The following is a 13,301-nucleotide window of genomic DNA, read 5'->3' as shown; positions in this document are numbered from 1 at the left end:
ATTTTGTCGATTTGGTTCAATTTTTTCTTCTATTTTTTTTAAAATCAAAGCAAAGAAAATACTATTAACTTTTTTAAAATTTAAACTAATAAAATTTAAATAATTTTTTAATTAATTTGGTTTAAATTATCAGTTTAAATAGTTTTTTAAATCAAATTATGAACACTCTTGTCGAGGGCATTAATTATCATATGGTAATTTAGAGAAGGGAGAAACGCGTGTCTAAATACTACACCAAAGTACTTGGCGTGGGTGTAATCCACAACGAAATGAAGTGAAACTATATTTTGGTACAGAAGAATTTTTTTTTTTTTTTAAAAATTATTAAATGTTTTGGAATATATTTTTTCAAAGTAAATTTATTTTCTCAACTTTTTAATTAAGATTCTTTCGTTAAAAGTTCACATGATATATTTATAATTATTACATACGTGCTACTCTTACAAAAGAGTAACGGATAGCATATTGCGTATGTTGTATAAGGAATTATTAAGTGCATTTTATTTACTATTCTATTTATGTTTATTTGTCATATTTAGACTTTGTATATTCATTACGAAAAATAATCAACTTTCAGCTCAAACTTGACTCATCAAATCATTTAAAAAACCAAGTCATGATATAACATACTAAGAAAATAACCTTAAAACAATCAAAGTTTCCATAAACTCAAAATTCAACCAAAAAAAAAAGTCAAAGCGAAATAAACTCTCTAAAATCTTAAAGTTATCGTACCAGAACATCTTATAGTCTAGGATAGAAGATGCTACCCGAAAAAGAAGGAAATCATAAATGATAAATCTAGAATGTTTGAGTTTGAATAAGGGACGAAGAAATTAGATAGGAATTTATAACAGACCTATAAAAGTGGTATATCCTTGGATTCAGATTGTTTTAAAGGAACACGTACTAACTACTAGCTTGTGTTTGCTTGAAAACTTAACAATAATTAATTTGAACAACACTTTGTATTATTCGTAAATTTCAAGTAATACAAAGATTACAACGCTTTAGCACTTAAGGAATTATAAACTCTAATTCCTTCTACTCAAGACAAAAAACTACTCCCTAGTTTTCTATCTTTTCAATGATTTTCAAGTACTATAACTTGTCAAGCAAATCTACTACCTAGATTGTAAACAAGACTCTTGAATACAATCTTACAACTTTTTTCACTCAACTCGCAGCACTCAAAAGTATTTATCAAAACTCTCTCAACCCTCTTGATCGTGTTTTGAACTTCTCTCTTTGTAAGTGCGCAATTTTTTCTGATCCAAATAGCTCCCTATTTATAAATCAGAAATTCAACCAATCCTTGTACAAATCAACTTGTATTTGTCTTCTACAAATCCTTGTTGACTTCTACTTGGTCTTTTACTCAAAACCTTATTGCACTCAAATTTGTTTTCAGTAGTTTTCCTTAACCAAGTAAACTACTATAAACAAAAACGTACATATAAGTTTCCATACTCTAATTAAGCTCCACTCGTACGCTACCACTTGCATACCCGCTGTAGTATTTCACTGGAACATTTTGCGTTACCTGTTCAATACAATTTTGCCATTTTCAAAATCTCAAGATTAACATTAAGGTCTCACAGTTGAGGTTCCAAAGTAATCGCCTAAAGAAGTCATGTACTCAACAAACAAAAATCATCGGCTAGTTTCAATAAATAAAATATGGACAGACAATCATAATTCAGTAAGCATGTAAATGAACAATTATAATTCGAGTATAATATAGTCCGTAATTTAATTATATGCATAACAACATAAATCATCACAATAGATCAAAACAATATGATTTTATCATGGAACTCACTCATACAAACTGTTAATATACCAACAAGGTATTTGATTCCAAGTTAGTATATTGACGTGGTATCTATTTTCAAGTTAGTGTACTGGCATGACATTCATTTCAAATGTTAGTGTGCCAGTGAGGAACCTGATCTCTACCATCAACACATAAATAAATCAATATCACATATGTATTTCATGTAACACATTCATTGCGCACCATCTTGCATTTCACATTAGGCCTTTTCAACTTCCTTAATCATGTATCATGCATGCATTATAAATGATACATTAACAAACACATATACCATATACATAAAAATGATCTTGCTCGTAGCTTGCGAGTCTTTGCAATTAGCTTATAATGATTAAATAAAATGATTAGACCATATATACCCAATAAATGACGAAGTAACTTGTTAAGCATGATACAAATTCTCATTTAGGCCATGATATTTGTCTTAATATAGTAAGGATGATGTAACAATATGATCGGGTCATTATGAGTAGTCTAATAGTGAAAAAAACTTGGGCCACAATATTTTTTGAGTAGTGACTCCAAATTTTTAGGCTAGATCAGCATTAGATAGAATTTAGGCTACGCGCGGTCTAGGTCCATACGGAAAATGGGTGGGGTGGAATGTCTAGGCCTCATTGTTATTTTTTTTTAATCTAAAGGAACTCATAAAACTTCTCAAAATTGAATTAAGGTGAGCATAACTTTCAAAATCGAATTCAACGTGAAAGAGATAGTTCGAGACGTCAAGAAAAAGAGGTATATTGTTAAAATGAGGTTTTCAAGAATTTTAGAGTCTCTTAACTTTACATATTCTGCTATAGTGATATACCATGCTGGTACACTAATAATTTGGATTCGAGTTCGATGAGAAAATCAAATATGTAATTGTAGTTTCATGAGAGGACCAGACATTTGCATTTGTGATCATACGTGACATACATCCTCATATCGTTGTTTAATTATGTATCTGAGAATTTATGTAATTTGATAATTGTGTTAGTATATATATTATTTTGTGTTACAACTCATGGTGAACTACTTACATTTATATCTTGTATTGGTCGTGTAATTCAATCAACATTGTTGTTATGTACTTATACAACACATGCTCTTTTCTTGTTGAGTACATGACATCTCCCTTGTTGACTTCTTAGGCTAATAGTGTGGGTATCACTCAGGACGATCTGAATCGTGACATATGACTTCTTAGGCAATGATGTTTTAGGGACATGATAAACAAATATTAAATCCTTAGCCATGAAAATAACGCTTTCAGAGCAAGCATAAGTAAATCATTAGGCAGTGAAATGATGTCAGCAGGCTATGAAGATGACGCTATCAGACTATGACGCTTTTGGAGCATATTGAACATAAAGTAAATTTTTAGGCCATGAAATTGTGTCTATAGGCCAGGAAAAGATGCCTTTAGACTGTGGCGCCTTTGAAGCATGATGAGCATAAAAATTAGTCCTTAGGCCGTGAAATGATGTATGTAAGACATGCAAATAATGCCTTTAACCATGGAATCTTTGAAGTATTAAATGATAATTAAATTTAATATTGTAGGTAAAACAATTTAGTAAGCAAATATAATAGGCAACTCGATCTAAGATGCAAATATTGATAAAATCTATGAACAATTAACACTCAACTCACTAAGCTTCCATTGACAGCCATTAGATAAAGCTCTGATAAGAAGAAAAGAGAGAGATATTTTATTGAGAAGAAGAATGAGTGAAAACTAATACATTGTATTGGTACATGATTCTGTATATATACAACATCTTCTAACAAACTTTAACATCTAGCTAACAAACTTTAACTATTTTCTACTAACTGTATATAACTAACTTGGCAAAGAGGTGATGACTAATTTGCCCCTCATACTCATTACATCATGTTATGCCTATTTCTTCAGTCCCTCTCAAGCTGGATGGTATGAAGATGTTTAACATGCCTAGCTTGCCTACTAGGTACTCATGTTGTGGTCGTGGCAAACCTTAAGTTAATACATCTGCCAATTGATCTTTGGAACCTACATGCACTGTCTTGATCAATCCCTCTTGAATTTTCTGCCTGATGAAATGGCAGTCTATCTCAATATGTTTTGTACGATCATGAAAAACAGGATTTGCTGCAATTTACACTGCATCCTTGCTATTACTATGCACAATTACAGGGTTCACCATCCAATTCTTATAATAGAGCAGTCAACCACACTACTTCAGAAACAACATTTGCCATACTCCTGTATTTAGCTTCTGCATAACTTCTGGACACCACACTTTGCTTCTTTGATTTCCAAGAAATAAGTGAGCTCCCATGTTTGATCACAAAACCTGAGATTGATCTTCTTGTGTTTGGGCAAGAAGCCAATCTGAATCCTAGAAGACTGTCAGTGAATTGGAAGCTTTGCTACTCAATAATATACCTAGAGCTGGCTCTCTTTTGATATAATTCATTACACATACTGATGTATCCCAGTGAGACTGTTTAGGTTGTTGTAAAAATTGACTAAGAGTCTGTACTGTATAGCTTATGTCAAGTCTTGTAAGTGTTAAGTATAACATCTTCCCAATCAATCTTTGGTATTTTGTCTTGTCTTCTAACATGTCATCATCTGCTCTTTGTACCAAACCATCAAGTTCTTGTGTTGTTAGCTTTGCATTAACTTCTAGTGAAGTCCATGCTAGTTTAACAGATCCTATGCCCAGTTCTGAAATAATTTCCAAGATATATTTCCTCTGGTCTATCAGAATACCTTTAGAAGATATGTGAAACTCCATTCCAAGAAAGAACTTCAGTGTACCTAAGACTTTGATTTTGAAGGCTGCATGTAAGGATGTTTTGGTTTCCTAAATAGCAGATATACTACTACCTGTTACCAACATATCATCCACATAGACCAAAATAATGACGATATCATTTCCTTTCTTCCTTATGAAGAATAAGTGATCCATACAACTTTGAACAAAGCCTAATGAACTAATGCCTCAGATAATTTCAGATTTCACTGTCTACTAGCCTGTTTTAACCCATACAGGGATTTAACAAGTCTACACACAGTGCCACCACTAGACTCCCCCTGACTTGGTAAACCCTGAGAAAACTGCATGTATATCTCATCATCTGAATCACCTTGAAGAAAAGCATTATAAACATCTAGCTGTTGAATATGACAATTATTTTGAGCAGCCAGTGACAAAACAATTCTCACAGTGGCAATCTTGACCACAGGGGAAAATGTTTTATGGTAGTCCAGGCCTTCCTGCTGATTATATCCCTTAGCCACCAGCCTGGCATTAAATCTCTCCACCTCACCAGAAGCCTGCAACTTAACCTTATACACTTATCGACAACCAATGGCCAATTTATCAGAAGTAAGGGAACCAAATTCCAAGTATGATTAAGCTAAAGAGTCTCCAACTCAGAAGCCATGGCATCAGCCCACCTTTTATCCTTAATAGCCTCATCATAGGACCTAGGCTCATGTATGAGATAGAGAACTGAAAAACACCTGATGAGAAGGGGAAATAGTTTCATAGGACAAATATGCACTGAGTGGATAAATAACATGAGCAGCCTTTTTTGTGACACAATCAACATGACAAAGAGGTGCCTTAGAGATTCTTTGAGACCTCCTAGGTTGAAGAGGATTGGACATAGGCAAGACTATATCTGGAGATGTATGGGAAACAACAAAAGATGGAGAATAATGTGGTGAACTAGAAGACTGTATAGGCAAATGAACACGTTCTATAGTCACAATGGTAGGGGAATCAACAATAGAGGAAATGTCACTAGGAGTAAATGATTTAGAAGACCGAAGAATCTGATCAACCTGAGGAACAGGCTCAAGAGAAGACTGAAAAGGAAAAACATGTTCCCTGAAAGTGACATCCCTATTGATAAAAAAAATTTGTTGAGTAAGATCAAATAAAACATACCCTTTAGTAGTAGTAGAGTAACCCCCACGAACACAGAAGGCACTGCTCTAGAAGCAAATTTATCCCTTCTAGGTAAAGCACTAGCATAACACAAACATTCAAAAGTTCTTAGATGACTAACTGAAGGTGGTTTCCCAAAAAACAATTCATCGGGAGATTTACCACCAAAGACTGTTGATGATAATTTATTAATAACATAAGCTGCAGTTAGAATGCAATGACTCTAGTATTTGATAGGAACATGTCCTTGAAATCTAAGAGCTCTTGCTACTTCAAGTAAATGTCTATGTTTTCTCTCAGCCACACCATTCTGCTGAGGGGTATAAGCACAAGTTTTCTAATGGATAATACCATGTTCTTGAAGAAGTTTTTGCATCTCAGAATTTATAAACTCACCACCATTATCTATTCTAATCATTTGAACAATATCCTGTAATTGAGTGTGTATCAGTTTGAGAAATTGTCTCAATACTAATATAACATCGCTTTTAAACTTTAGCAGAAAAATCCAGGTAACATGAGAGAAGTCATCAACAACAGTCAGAAAGTGTTTATTCCCATCAAGAGTTTCATCATGATATGGCCCCCAAACATCTAGGTGTAACAATTCAAACACGTTAACAGAAGTACTAGTAGAATGAGGAAAAGAAAGTTTAGTGTGTTTAGACACACTTCATAATCAGCTACAATGGATTTACACTCACTTAGTTTATAACCAAGCAAATGCTTCATCGAAACACTAAAAGGATGAGCAAGCCTTCTATGCCACAACAGTATATCTTCCTGTCTCTTCTTTGCAACATGAACTATGTAAACTTCTCCAATTGAATTATCAGAATGTGTGTCATGTGGTGGAGAGAACATTATGTATAAACAATCACTCTCCTTACCAATCCCCTTCGAGATCCCATTGGTAAGGTCTTGGAACAAGCGGGAACCAGGATAAAAAGAGACAAAACAATTGAACACTCTATTTATCTTTGAAGCTGATAAAATGTTATAATTAAAATTAGGTATGTACAAAACATTTTCAAGCATCCATATATCTCCCAAACTGCATTTTCCTATGTGACACACCATTGTCGCTTCACCATTGGGCAAATTAACCTTCCTTTTATGATGTGGTCTTACAGGTTCTATGGAAGTTATTGTATCTAACTAGCAGTCATATGATTTGTAGCTCCTGTGTCTATTATCCACTTTATCTGCTTTACTGTGGACAAAGTTTTGAAATCAATACCTGTGATATGAGCCATGTAATCTGGTTGTTTATCATTATCAAGCATCATTTTGATCTTGTCCTGTTGTTTCTCAGTCAAGTATGGTGCTCTATGAAGATCTCCTCTTCCAGTTAAGCATTCAGTCTTGAACCCTGCACACACATTTGGATGTATATTCTCATTTTGAGCATTACAGGCAGTAGCTTCTCCTTGATACCTATGGGTACTAGCGTCTTCATTTTGAGCATTGTTTGCAGTTGGAAACTTTTCCTTCTTCTTTCCTTTATATCTTGGTGGGTATCCAACCAATCTGTAGCGTACATTTTTTGTGTGACCTTTAAGCTTGTAGTGATCACATTGAAGATTCCAATTCTTTGGTGGTCTGTGGTGAGAGTTTCCTCTCTTTGCCAACATGGATCCTAATTCAACTCTTTCTCCTGAATTGACAATTGACCTTTGCCTCTCTCTTTCAATTAGCATGGAGTGGGCCTTATTGATATTAGGAGTTGGACTTGTCATCAGTATTTGGCTCCTAGCCTATTCATAATTCTCATTCGATACCATAAGGAATTGCATCACCTTTAACCTCTGAATATGTAGCATGAAATCCTTGGATTTGGCTTAATCACAAGGAGGTGGTATCATGTTGTCAAATTCTTCTCGGAAATGTCTTAATTTTGAGAAATAGGTTGACACACTATCAGTTTCTTGAATCAAGGTTACCATATCCTTATGCAATTGGGAGACTCATGAGGCGTTAACCTTATCAAACCTCTCCTTAAGATCTTCCAGATCATCTTTGCATTTTCTGCATGGACAATCCCTGCATGTAATTCCTTTGTTACTGATCCCAGTATCCATCCAATCACGATAGCATCACATATATCCCATCGGTGAGCTAGGTCTGAATGAGAATCCTCTTTCTTCCAGGTTCCATCTAGGATCCCCAGCTTGTTCTTTCCAAGCAATTGGATTTGATTGACCTACTCCAGATTGAGTAATTCTCAGATCATGTTAATTGGATAGGAATAATTGGACCTCCAGTTGTATCTGAAGGATGAATAAAGAGTGTATGTGTGTGGTCGATCTTCGTGGCTTCCATTACTGTTCTGCTTCAACAATCGCAATGCTCCTCAATTTAAAACAATCGATTCAAACTCACAATGGCGGTCATAAGCTATGATACCATGATAAAATCTATGAACAATTAACACTCAACTCACTAAGCTTCCATTGACAGCCATTAGAGAAAGCTCTGATAAGAAGAAAAGAGAGAGAAAAATTTTAGTGAAAAGAAGAATGAGTGAAAACTAATACATTGTATTGATACATGATTCTGTATATATACAACATCTTCTAACAAGCTTTAACATCTAGCTAACAAACTTTAACTAATTTCTACTAACGGTATATAACTAACTTAGCTAACAGGTAATGACTAATTTGCCCCTCATACTCATTACATCATGTTATGCCGATTTCTTCAAATATAATACACTCAACGCAATATAGCAGACAACACATTTGAAAAGTAAATATATATAGTAGCTCAATGGAATATAGTAGGTTAATATATTGGGCTTGATAGTTGGCAACATAACTTAGTAGGCCATGCAACTTAGTAGGCAATGTAAACTTCAGTAGACCATACATTTTCAGCAAGCATTGCATCATACTAGACAAAAATATAATTTTCAATAAGCAACACAATATATTAAAACAAACACAAATTTCAATAGGCAATGTAGTTTAACAAGCTGAATATAGTTCAATAGCAAAAACAATATAGTAAGCGAAAATAATTCTCAGTACGCAATACAATATAATATGTCAAATACAATTTACTAGGCAATAAAAATTTCAGTAGACAATGCAATATAATTGACAAAAATAAAATTTTCAGTAGGAAAGACAATATAGAATTGCAAAAAAAAAACACACAATTTTAAATAGATAATTCAGTATAGTAGGCCAAATATCGAATTTGTTGTTACGATACCAAACTTTATGGAGGGCCTTTTACCCCCTGAACTATCTTCTGAGCCCAATGCATGACTTTTTTTTAAGCTAGTACCACGTAGACCGAAAAAGGTAGAAAATTATTCATCAAATAAGTTAAGGGGATAATAGGACCTTAGTATAGTATAAGTGTGTCTCTGAAATTTCAAGCATAGATTGATGGGAGCTAGTTATGCATTTTCCCTAATTTTCTAGAGCCCAGAGCCTAAAGGGTAAAAAATATTAACAAAAATTCTAAAACAGTATATAAAATTTTATATTAACCAAAACGGTAAAATCGTTGCAACAACAGCGACTTATCCCACCGGAAAAAAGCAAAATCGCTGCCTCTGCAGCGATTTTGCAAAATGTGATTATTTTTCTAAAAAAAATGAAATCGCTGCCTAAACAGCGATTTCAAATTATTTTAAAAAAAATTCGCTGCCAAGGCAGCGATTTTAAAAAAAAATATTAAATCGCTGCCTTTGCAGCGATTTTGTAAAAAAAGAATTTCTTTGCAGCGATTTTATTAAAAATAAAGGCAGCGATTTAACATTTATAAAAAAAAATTAAAATATGTAAATCGCTGCCTAGGCAGCGATTTTCAAAAAAAAAATGTTAATTTTTTTTTTACATTTTGTAATTTCTACATTTTGCAAGGCAGTGATTTAACATTTTGTAATAAAAAAAAATTAAATATGTTAAATCGCTACCTAAATTTTTCATTTTTTTTTTACAAAATTGCTACCAAGTCAGCGATTTAACATTTCTTTTAAATTTTTTTTTTTGAAATCGCTACCTAGGAAGCGATTTTCAAAAATAAATAAATTTTAAAGCTGCGATTTTATAAAAAAAATTATAATATTTTTGAAATTCAAAGATATAGCTTATAAGAAAATATACATTATTTTAAAAAAATTAAGAATAAGTAAGGGAACAAATACATTTTCTTTCTAAAAAAAAGATATTATATTGAATTTAAATTTAAATAATGTTTGACTTCAAATAGTATTCTAAATTCAAATAATTAAATTTTTTAAATAAAAAATTAAAGGCAACGATTTTATTGATTTTTTTTTTAAAAAAAGAAATAGTTGCCTATGCAGCGATTTCCTTAACATATATATATANTTTTACTTTGTTATAAATAGATGAATTGCTCATTCTATTGCATTGCACTTTTTCAATTTTCCAACAATCTTAAAAGTCTTGCTATTTTTCTAATTTTCTAAAGTTTATAAAAGCCTTTTCTTTATAAGGTGAGTTTGAATTTATTTTATTTTTAATTTATTTTAATTAATTTTATACTTTTATATGATATTGTTGATATATTCAATCTTTTGATACTTGTATTAATGTTAATATTTCTTTTAATTTTTTGTGTATATATATGCATCCATCAAATGTATACGTACATCCTGGTCCAGTAGAGCATGATGTATTAAAAATTCATGTTCATCATCGTTCCGAAGGAATTTGGAATGGTAGCATAAAAGAAGAGAGGTCTTGCTTATATACGTGTCGTGGTGATATTGAATTTTGGCAACATATAAAATATCATCCATTACATTCTCGCATCCGTCAATATTTTGAAAATTGTAGATTTAAAGGAATTCTTGATGTAGGATGTGTGTCGTATGACTCCGGATTAATTTCTGCTATAATTGAAAGGTGGCGTCCAGAAACTCATATTTTTCACATGTGAACTGGCGAGGCTACCATAACTTTACAAGATATTGAAATTTTATTCGGAATGGTAGTAGATGGTAGTCCTATAATTTTAAATAGAGCTGATTCTTTAGGGATCATAGGTAGACAAGAAATAATATTTGAATTAACAGGATGGTTATCCGATACTAGTTGTTTTTCTGGTGTTAGTAGATTGTTAACATATAAATTGATTGATTATATTGAAGGTTTGGATGGTATTAATGATCACTCAACTGAGCATGAAGTGCAACAAAGATTTAGATTATATTTATTATGGTTATGTGGTGGATCAATATGTCCGGATAAATCTAATAATAAGATTAATTCGGACATTTTGATTGACATGAGAAATTTAGATTTAATGTCAACTCAAGCATGGGGATCAGCCACATTATCATATTTGTATAATTGTTTATGCCGTGCATCAATGAAAAAATCAAATGAAGTTTGTGGATTTCTCTCTTTAGTGGAGGTATACATATTTTTTAATTAAATATTTTTTATATACTAGTAGTATGCACTTTTAAATTTAAGTGCATTATAAGTAATGGTGAATTTATTTATTGTAGATTTGGGCATGGGAAAGAATTATTCCCCATGCAACCATTGTCAAAGTCTCTAAGGACCAATCAACTTGAGGCTTCAACTGCGCTTGCACGTAAATGAACGCGATCGTAGAAATCATCAAAATGAGGCACGAACTATAATCTGTGTGATTAGGGATGTACTAGATAATCTAACTGATGAACAAATATTTAATATTATTAGTATCTTAAACTATTCATATTTTATTTCATTTTAAATAAAAATATGTATGGTAGATCTTTAAATGAGGCACTTATGTTTCACTACCCAAGAAAATTATGTGAATAAAATGACAGATACATAGATTCTTGTTAGGTCCTTAAAAGTAAAATATGTTATGACACAATGGTACAAAAAAATTATTTTGTAAGATTGTTCATTCACGTAGATATTTTTTTTCTGCCAATGTTATTTTTATAATTATCTTACTTAATTATTTTTTATAGTTTATTTGGCAACCTTATTCGAAAGATGTTATTAATGGATTGCCTGAGTGGTGTCGGTCAGGACAACGCGTCTGGATGGCACATGTGCCACTGATTTATGAAATTTATCGTGAATGGCACATGGTTGATCGTGTTGTGAGACAGTTCGTTTATTTACAACATATTTCTGGACCGTGTACCCAATTTTCCGAACATCATTTTAAGCGTGATAAATGATTCTAAATAAAACAAGAAGATATAGATGCATTTAACTACACACAATATTTATGGGAACAACGTCAAAATCGTATATTTTGACCTTCATTTGTAAGTGATCAAACAGATATTTCGTTGGTACATGAGGCATACCCGCATGGTCATTGGAAATTCACAACATGTTGTACAAAAAGGGTATCAACACATGGCAGGAAGACATGAGGCATTAGTATGTATATTATGTAAATTTTAAATTATTATGTCAATATTTAATAATTTTTTTGTTATTAATATTTGTTTATTCATTATAGGCTAGGGGTCATGAAATGCAGTATCGTCGAGCTCGGATGATTGAAAATGATGAAAATCAATCTAATGAAATGAGACAATATGCAGAGGAAGTCGAGGTTGAAGGACCGCTGGTGAAACAGTTGATTTTTCTGCAGGGCCCTCTAACACTAATGTGGCGACTCCCGAGCCTTATTATCCCATGTTTGATTTTTCTACAGGGCCCTATAACACTAATGTTAATTTTTCTAGTCAGCAAACAGTTGGTTTTGTAACTTTACATGTTTCAATATCTGGTTTTGTGCAATTTAGTGGATCTCAATATGGTATTCAACATGGTATGCGTGAATTTCGTATACATAATTCTCCATTTGGTGGAAGATTGAATTTTTCGAATGTAAGTATAATAATTTTCTTACAATTTTTTTAACTTTTTATAATTTTTTTTAATTTTATTGCATGTTTATTTGATTATATTATATTATATTGTATTATAGGTAACTGTGTCCGATGATTCAAGATTTAATGCTGGGGCTTCACAAAATTTAGTTCTTAATAGACAAAATCCACCTCGGAGAACATCTAGGCTACACAAATCAACTAGATGTGGAACAAGCAGTCACTATCAAAATGAGGAAGATTTTGAAAATGAAGATGTAGAAGATTCGAATTTAGAAGAATAATTTTTATGCACCTTTATTCTAAAAGGCTGAAGATTTGAATTTTGAAATATGTAAATTTTGTTGTTTCGTGCAAGTTTGAACAAAGTAATGAGATTCTTCCTTCTTTCTTTTTTTATGTTTGAACAAGTTTGCAGGATTTAATTTTCTTTATGTCATAGGTCAAATTAATACTTTTTATGTTACGTCAAATCATTACTTTTTAATAGAGTTCAAATTAATAATATAATAATAATATAAAGATATTATACTTACAATATTTAAAATGCAGCAAGACATATTAAATTAATGTCAACAAATAAATATAAAAGATATATCATAATATTAATAACAAGATCATAAAAATACATTAACCTTAAAAACATAGACAAAATATTTAAAATCGAGTAGGACAACGTGCCTTTGTGTAACTT

The 13,301-nt window shown here is 32.1% G+C and overlaps 1 protein-coding gene, 1 long non-coding RNA gene and 1 pseudogene across 2 annotated transcripts; 2 read left to right on the top strand and 1 right to left on the bottom strand.

Annotated features, from left to right (window-relative positions):
- Positions 1–4,829: 4,829 nt before the first annotated feature.
- Positions 4,830–7,505, bottom strand: LOC114074294. Its single transcript, XM_027912152.1, has 7 exons — positions 7,007–7,505; positions 6,471–6,752; positions 6,284–6,360; positions 6,118–6,196; positions 5,789–5,967; positions 5,337–5,684; positions 4,830–5,159 (listed from the first exon to the last, which is right to left on the bottom strand). Exons 1-7 carry the CDS (start codon positions 7,503–7,505, stop codon positions 4,830–4,832), a joined length of 1,794 nt encoding a protein of 597 aa, XP_027767953.1.
- Positions 7,506–10,689: 3,184 nt separating this feature from the next.
- On the top strand, positions 10,690–11,360 carry LOC114073928 (annotated as a pseudogene).
- A 299-nt stretch (positions 11,361–11,659) lies between these two features.
- LOC107001551 lies at positions 11,660–13,006 on the top strand. Its single transcript, XR_003574919.1, has 3 exons — positions 11,660–12,149; positions 12,232–12,605; positions 12,706–13,006. It is a non-coding gene; the product is annotated as an uncharacterized LOC107001551 (long non-coding RNA).
- The last annotated feature ends 295 nt before the right edge of the window (positions 13,007–13,301 follow it).

The sequence above is a fragment of the Solanum pennellii genome, chromosome 10 (genome assembly GCF_001406875.1).
Source record: "Solanum pennellii chromosome 10, SPENNV200".
Taxonomy (NCBI): Eukaryota; Viridiplantae; Streptophyta; class Magnoliopsida; order Solanales; family Solanaceae; genus Solanum; species Solanum pennellii.
This window is presented reverse-complemented; position numbering and strand designations above follow the sequence as displayed.